At 42.3% G+C, this 8812-nt stretch overlaps 1 protein-coding gene across 1 annotated transcript; it reads left to right on the top strand.

The window, feature by feature from the left end:
• Positions 1 to 1064: 1064 nt before the first annotated feature.
• Positions 1065 to 3184, top strand: LOC308685705 (HMG domain-containing protein 3-like; the record flags this gene model as incomplete). Its single annotated transcript, XM_081357667.1, has 7 exons — positions 1065 to 1083; positions 1170 to 1309; positions 1475 to 1679; positions 1757 to 1861; positions 1945 to 2138; positions 2232 to 2373; positions 2457 to 3184. 7 exons carry the CDS (start codon positions 1065 to 1067, stop codon positions 3182 to 3184), a joined length of 1533 nt encoding a protein of 510 aa, XP_081213793.1.
• Positions 3185 to 8812: the final 5628 nt, after the last annotated feature.

The following is an 8812-nucleotide window of genomic DNA, read 5'->3' as shown; positions in this document are numbered from 1 at the left end:
AGCCTGACCTGCATCGTGCCACTCTATCAGCCGAGCCTTACCTGCAACGTGCCACTCCATCAGCCGAGCCTGGGCCATCACAAGACCACTTGTATGCACGGCAACCGGTGCAGGGTGCAGCAGAGGTTTATGGGAAGTCTGTCAGGTGTCCTCATTGCAATCTTAGTCTCCTCAAGAAGAATTATAACACACACCTCTTGAGGAGACATGCTGATTTGTCTCACGACATCACTCAGGCCTGTCATCTGCGGAGTGTTACTGTCGATGAGACAAATGGCATATTTTCTGTGCAAAAAACTGGACATGGGTTTTCTGTGCCAGTCCATGTCCAGAGAAAAACATGGGGAACAATACATCAAGTTAGATGTGAGCTAGAGGAATGTGTGCAGTATCAGTTTTTGGCTCAGCGGAGTGGATTAAGCTACAGTTTGTGCTCTCACATTCGCTCTGTAGACTACTGTAGCGAGATCGCTGCAGAGACATTTCTCGGAGAAGACGTCCTGAGGGATATGATTGCAGCAAAATTTTTTGGAGAGGCAAAAGCTGCTAAATGTGTGAAGAGGCAAAAGGCTGCTTGTGCAGCGCATGTTCCTCTTTGTGTGCCTGTGGACTTTGGTGGTTCTCCATCACAAATATGCCTGTCGATCCATGAGCCAGACATTCATAGTTTTAGCCGACTTGGGAGGACAATGGTCACCTACAACACTCAAAGGAACACCTGGCATTGTCCCTGCACGAAGCCACGGACATCTTGTCCACACATAAACATCTCAAAGTGGCATCTTTTTCAAACCCAAAGAGACCTCTTCAAGTCAGAGGTGCCCACAACACCGAGCTCAGAGGGTTGCAGTCTCCTGGACAACACTGGTATCAAGAGAAGTGTGCAGTACATTTTCAAAGAAAAAAAAATCCCAGAAACACTGCCAAAAGAAGTTACAACACCGAGAATGAAGATTGAATACCCAAAGCAGTTCTTTCCTCTTGAGACAGCGTGCCAGTTATGCCTTGGACATCCTGCACTTGCAGAGGCTGTACTCGTTACCAAAAAAGCTAGGATTGTCAGCATGATGGGCTTGATAGAAAGTAAGTCAAAGAAGCATAGCTAATGTAAAGAGCAATTGTGATCAGTGATGTGATGGGTTGACATCAATGTGATTTGTGTTTCACAGACATTTCAACATACCATAGGATATGTCCACAGTGCAACATGGTGTATAGGTACCAGGAGTGGAAAGATGGTCTTCACAACTTTGATAACCATATTTTTCTCACCCTTGAACTTTGTGTGTTTCTCAGAGAAAATGTTACTGTGAGTATTAATCTTTTCTCCTTAAGATTACTTGGCTATGGGCTATATGTACATGGAACATTACACCGTTTTTATTTATTTTTATTTTGAAGTTTCTATCCTTAAGCAACAAGAACATTTGTCTCTGTCTATCTCAGACGTATTTGTGTTTGCTCCACACTTTAGAACCATGTGTCTGTGTCAAGAGTTGTGGATTCATTGGAGGGGTTAAGAGGAGAGAAGTTTCCACCCAGGACTGTCATATTTCACGCCTATTGCCACTTTGAGGCTTTGTGCGACACAGACTACACTTACTCCTGTGTCAACTGTGGATTTTACCCCCCTGTGGTAGTCATGGATTTACACAGGAAAGGGGTTTTCAAGCTGGCAGGTAAGTGATATTGTGATTATTTTGTGTGTTTACAGTGCAGAAGTGTTGCTTTTGCCTAATGGTGTGATTCATTACAGTCAGTGACCTCAAAGCACCCCCTGATGACTTCAACGGTGAACATGACATTGAGAGTTTTTGGAATTCTGTTCATCTTGCGACGATAAGTCGTGGTTTTTTCCAAAGTGAGTTATGGTGATTACTAAATTTCATCAGATTCATTGTGTAAACACAATGTGGATTAAAAATAATGCATCACATTTTGTAGGCAGTGCAAACAACCCTTTCACTGTCAGTCCAAGCTACGAACACTGGGCACCCTGGATTGGGAGTGAAACGCGTCGAAGTGGCACTGTTCTTAACACAGAGTTCAAAAAAGTGAGAACATGCCCCTCTTCAACTGAAGCACAGCTGAGCAGTGTTACTGAGGACCATCTGATTGATGAGTTGGCAAAACAAAAGGTGATGTTGCCATGTGATGAAGCTCTCTGGGTTTGAAGGATAAGAAAGTGTCCAGTAAATGTTCTGTTTACAGTTTGTCATAAATATTATCAGGTTGGAGTTGTGAGAAAATTGTGCAAAGCCTGCAACATCGACACCAAGGGCTCCCGCCTTGATCTCATAACAAGACTGAAGGAGAACATGAAGAGCAGACAAACATATGACAAGGTCTTCCAAAGCATATGGGGTGCATCTGGTAAGTTTGTGTCGCTCTGTAAACTATGGTATTAAGTTGTTGTAAGTTACACACTTCACAATCTTTTCAATCTTTAATTTTAGGTGGATGGTCTGTAATACTTTGCCCACATGGCATTGTATACAGCATCAAATTTAATCTACGCGCTGAAAGTCCCAGGGACTTTGCAGACCTGTTACTCTCCTGGAAGCACTTTCCAAATGTCTGTGTTTATGATTTCGCAAGAGGTTTGGCGACACACACCAATTTGCGGGTTCCTCATTCACTGCCTTTCCAGCCTTTTGAGGGCAGACTGTCTGAGCCCACAGAAGAGAATGTGAAGGCTGCCAGGGATGGAAAATTGCTGGTATCACTGCCATGGCTACATGAAAGTGTGCACTGTGGGGAGGATAATGCTCATCCGGTCACTGGATCATCTGAGCACTATGTCTTATATGACCGCTTCCATGAGCAGAATGCCACAGATCCAAAGGACATCCTACGCAGGATCCAACTTGTCCCTGAGCTGAAAGGGTGGTTGAATAGCCAAGTTGCTGAGCAGTTCTTTGCCAAAATGCGTAAAAGCAACTACTTCTTCAATAACATGACTCCATCAACCCATGCATTTCTTATGAGAAGTGTTATCCATCGTCATAACACCTCCACAAATAGAGCACTTCTGGAGAGGCAGTTAAATTCTGGATGTCGGCTTGAACTTCTAAACACCATCACCTTGTCTACTTTGGGACAAGCTGTCATAGGTGATGCATCAAAACGACGAAGCACAACTGTGGTGGCTCAGGCATCTTCAGCAACAAGTAAATTGCTTTAACATTAATCATCATGCATATGCATATTCTAGTCATTTAATTGGTTCATAACATCAAATGTTGCTGTACTCAAAACCTTAAGGATCTCAACTCACTCCAGCCGAGCCGAGGTCAACTGAAAGCATAGCTGCACAACCACCCACTGATGAAGCACCAACACAAAGTGAGCACTATGAATATGAGCTGAAATAACTAATGCCTACTAACTGGGAAGAGTGTAATTTTGGGGATAGGTGAATGCTACTTTCAGATCAAATGCAGTGAGATTAATGTATATTAGCACTAATAAGACTAACTGTTTCATTTTTCTTGAAGATGTTGGCCCTTCGCAACATTGTGGGCAGCATTGTGCAACACTTACTGCCATCAGCAACCTCAGGCCCTGCAGAACAATGTGGGCAGCTGGAGGAGATCATCCCCTCCAGGAACAGCTGGTACATAAATGCATAGCTTATTTGACAGAATTTAATTTCTTCTTCTTCCATTGAAGTAATTAAAGGATTTTGTTGATATTATTATTATTATTATTATTATTATTATTATTATTATTATGTAATGCTACTTTTAATTTGTCTTACTTGTAGGTCAGCTATGTTCTGGATGAGGGTAGGCCTGCCAATGAAATTCTGGTTAAGGATGGCCCTACATGTTTGACCAGGGAGAACCTGTTAACTTTAGGTCTAAACAGAGAAATGGACTCAGTGGTGAGTGAAAGACTTTGTTGGAATGTTAAAGTACTCAATATGTTTTAATTATTGTATTGTAAATACAGTAAAAAACATTAAATCATATGAACAGGTGGGAAATGCTTGTCTGAGGCTTGTTAAGGAGATAGTCGAGTTACAGGTACGTATACACATGTATAAACGTATATTTTAGAGTTTCGCCCTTGCTTTTCATCACATGCATGGACACAGTGACACGGGACCTCCAGACGCCCCATCCATGGTCCTTACTCTATGCCGATGATGTGTTCCTCGCCAACAGGGAGCGGCAAGACCTCCAAGACCAAGGGCAGCAGTGGAAAGATCGCCTGGATGCAAATGGCTTGCAACTCAACCTCGCAAAGTCGGAGTACCTAGAGTGTGGCCCCCAGACTGATGGTACCATTGGCATAGACGGAACGGATCTAAAGAAAGTTCAACACTTCAAGTACCTCGGATCAATACTCTCATCGAACGGCGACACCCTCCCAGATGTCCGCGCACGTGTGAGTGCTGCCTGGTCAAAGTGGCGCCAAGTCACGGGAGTGCTATGCGATCGCCGAATGCCCATCCGCCTAAAGTCCAAAATCTATAAGATCATTGTACGCCCTGTCGCCCTGTATGGCGCTGAGTGTTGGCCAGCGACTGCCAAACATGGCCAGCTTCTACACGCCATGGAAATGCGTATGCTCCGCTGGTCACTCGGGCTGACAAGGCTAGACCACGTCATGAACATCAACGTCAGGAAGCGGATGGGAATAGCGCCGATTACGGAGAAGATGCTCGAGGCTCGTCTCCGCTGGTATGGCCATGTAACACGCAGCCATGAGAACTCAGTGGCGAAGACAGCTATGCGCCTTGACCTACCCGGTAAGCGACCACGTGGCCGCCCAAAGATGAGATGGATGGACCGGATCAACCAAGATATGAAGGACGTGCAAGTCGCCCCGGAGGACACTACGGACCGGAATAGATGGAGAGCAGCCTGCCAAAAAGCGGACCCTGCACCTGCGCGGGACAAACGCTAGGACGAAGAAGAAACGTATATTTTAGAGGGACCTATGTGAGCTCTGTGCAGTACAACAAAGTCAGTTGTCTTTCTGTAGGGGAAAAATGTCTTTATTATGGACCTCCACATCCCCCCAACATGGCTCCCACCCTTGAGTTGTGACCCTCTAGGCAGTCTTCCTGTAAGTACCTACCCATTTGTACAGTCAACCCTCTACGCACACCTTGGCAATAGAATCGTCATTGGCTAGTGATTAAAAATTTGAATTTTCTAATAGTCGCCCAGAGTGAAATTAATTTGCATATGCGAGTGATTTGATCGCATTGTAGAGGGTTAACAGCAATAATTAAACTGATTTGAATTAACAGCATAACTTGCTTTCTTTTAAGGTCGACTCCACCGAGAAAGATGCACTTATATTCCCGCTGTGGACACAAGGCCATTTTTTGCTACGTGTAAGTAATGCATGCTTTCAAAGAAAGTTTGTCAAGCTATACTGTTGATGTGGAAAAGAAGCATATGAAGATTTCTTTTTACAACGCTTATTGGGATATTACACATGAAAGGTTTACTCATTGCCAAGAAAATTCTCATAGGTGATGATGCCACTCAAAAGAGGAATACTGTTCCTCGATTCGCTGTTTGCACAGTGGGAACAAGGCTTTGGCTACAAGCCCTACCGAGACATATTGAGGTTACAACACAATGATATATTTCGGCAGTCACGTTCCCCTGACGTTGCCCACATTAATGCAACTACAATTTTGGCAGTCGTGTTCTTCTGACTTGCCCACGTTTATATACATGTACTCTCGGCAGTCGCGTTCCTTTGACTTGTCAAGGCTGCTTGCACAAACTTCATAGTTATAGTACCTCACGTTCAGAGGATGTAAGCATTGTTGGCATTTCATGTTCAACCAATTTCTTAATTTTATTCTGCATTTCTGAAACGGTTTGTGTTCCCCAGCTGAATTGTACTGTGTGTATTTAAATTGTAAGTATTCTTCGTAACACTGTCTTGATTTTTATCAGGGCTGTTGCACAAAAGCTCATGCCCGGGCCATGGGAAGAACAGTCAGGCCTGGATGTTGAGGTAATAATCATTTGCAATCATTTGCAATGAAAATGCACAAGAACATTGTATAAGGTTGATAGTCATTGTAAATTATTCATAATGGGTGTTCTTTCTTCAAACAGGGGCTACCCCTACAACATTTTGGGATTGACTGTGGATTATTTATGGTTATGGTGAGTTGCCAAGCTTATTTTCAGGATGTTTAGTGATGTCCACACAACATCCATTGTCCATTTTTATTCATCTTGGTTAATTTATGCTCATACAAATGACATGCCAGCATAACAGCCTTTCTGCCTTTACAGTATACCTGGTACATAACTATGGAGGCAGCATTTGATTTCACCAACGTAAGTGCAGTCTTGGTGTTGACAAAGATGTTTAATGTTAATTGTGGTGAATTACATTACAACTGTTCTTATCTTCAGTCTGACATGCCATATCTGAGGAGTTGGTGGTGCAAGGTTTTGCTGGAGAACCTTGAAATTGAGGGGTATGGTTTGTGAAATGAAAAGTAGTACATTAATAGATACTACTGTCAAAGTGGGAAAGCATGATGAACATATTTGGTCAATGTCAATTACAGACATGGTCGAAGATTTGCACATTTTACAGAGGAAGGCAAGAAGATGGGGGATGGGAGTCTGCTGCCTGTCTTTCGTGTCCCTAGGAAAAGGAGACACAGCACTTTGGTAATATTTCAGTAAAAAGTAATGAAAGTAGCATGTATAAATGTGCAGCTGTTTCTTAAATGATCTGTTTTTCTATGTTTTACTTTTTGAAGGTACCTACACTCCCAGCAAAGATCAAAAGGGTTTCACAGGATGGTGCAGTGGCCACTGACATTTTGCAGGCATGTGTTCATATTCACTTTAATGTTGATGAAATGGCTTGCAATGACTCCATATTAAATCATGTTTCAAATCTACAGTTGCCTGATGACATTCTTCAGAGGATCCTTGTCTTCGTAGTTCTAGAAGACGGCTGCTCTGCAATCCTGAGGCTGGCTCTGGCATGCCAGACATTTAACAACATTGTCAGCCAGGAGCATTTTCAGCAGGAGGCACACTTCAGATGGCTTGATAGTGAGTTTAATAAAAGTGTGGTTGCCCCATCTTGTTTTTTGTCTAAACAATTAGGCTAGGTTAATCTCACTCTCTTCCATTTCCCTAACTTGAAACTTTTTACAGTTAAAGATTTGTTCATTTATTGTCTGAATTGTGTGACTGTCATTGTCATTTTGATATTGAACAGGTGTAGTGAATTGGGAAAGACTTTCAAAGAGACACCGGCAAAGCTACAGAAAGCCGTACACCATCTCTAGATGCAGCCGTCTACAATGCAGCCAGCTTTACAAAGACTGTGGGTCTGGCTACCAGGGAAATGGACAACGGGGAGTGCTTGTGGGGTTTTACTCCTCAGATGACAAACCTGGCTACTGTAGCTGGGATTGTTTTTTGGCCGATGGAGGTCTTGAAGAGTGAAGTGTGTGTGTGTGTGTGTGTGTGTGTGTGTGTGTGTGTGTGCGCGCGTATGTGCGCAATGTGTCTGAGTGTGTGTGTGTGTGCAATGTGTCTGATGAAACAATTTGTCACTTTTTTGTAGTTCAAGTGTGTTGTCAATATATATATATACTTTCATAATTATTTGTTTTCAAATGCATGCTTCAAGTTGATTCAGCACAACACAAAAACACACACAATAGCTGTTTTACCACATTTAAGTTTTCCATAACTTTCATCAAGACATTAATTGCCTTTCATTATGCAATTAATATAAGAGTATTCATTCATATGGCCTACATGAAAGCAGACTGTTAGACTATGTAAGCAGGGTGAACTGAAGCTTTTCTCTTTTGTAGCTTTTTTTGTCATAGATAAGTGTCTTCAAAATTGCATTTTAAAAAAAAAAACTGATGCCTCAGGTTGTTTTAACACAATACACAAAATCACACAGTAACCATTTAAAGGGGTGGTAAAATGCCCTTTTCACAAGATGTAAAATATATCCATGATGTCCCCAGAGTGTGTGTGTGAAGTTTTAGCGCAAAATACCCCACAGATATTTTTATATAGCAAGTTAAAGTTGTCACTTTTTGAGGGTGAGCAAAAACACACCGTTTTGTGCCTGTTCCTTTAAATGCAAATGAGCTGCTGCATAGGGCGGGGTTTCAAGAGCTTGTGTGTGTTAGCAGCTGCTATTACCTCATGCAGACACACTAAAATGACAGAAACAGTTCTGCCTTTAATGTTAAAATGGAGTCAGACAAAGATGGAGAGACTCAAGAAGAAGTGACAACATGTAGAATGCAACAGGGCGTCTCTGAATGGTAAGTTGATGAATTTATGTTGCTGATGTAGAGTTAACTATCTGTCATGATAAATCTATAAATCGCTCATACGGGAACTGTTGTAAGATGCACACAGAGTGACTTTCTATAGCATGTGAAAAGATGGATGCTTAAGTTTGAGCTGACTCACAAATGTACTCTTATACAACAACTTTTCCTCTTCTCAACATGGGCTGCGTGTTCCCGGGGGCGGGGTTTATGTAAATTCTAGGGTTAGTGATGTCACTAACCCGGGAGGAATGTCGTGTAGTCCCAACCAGCCGTTTGTTGTAGTCCTTTTCTTTAAAAGCAAATATCTTCCTTTGCTTTGAACTTTGAGCGTTGTAACTTTGCAGATGTTGTTTATGCTCAAAAAGCAACATTACACACTAACTAAAGTTAGAAAAGTGAAATCATACTCAACCACCCCTTTAACCACACAGCCAAAGTTTTCAAGACATAACTTTCATCTAGCCTTTGCATAAGATTATTTGTTAATCTGTTCTCATTCAT

Source organism: Scardinius erythrophthalmus (genome assembly GCF_964197995.2).
Source record: "Scardinius erythrophthalmus genome assembly, chromosome: 25".
Lineage (NCBI taxonomy): Eukaryota > Metazoa > Chordata > Actinopteri > Cypriniformes > Leuciscidae > Scardinius > Scardinius erythrophthalmus.
Note: the sequence above shows the minus strand (reverse complement) of the source record. Positions and strands in the feature narration are given on the sequence as shown.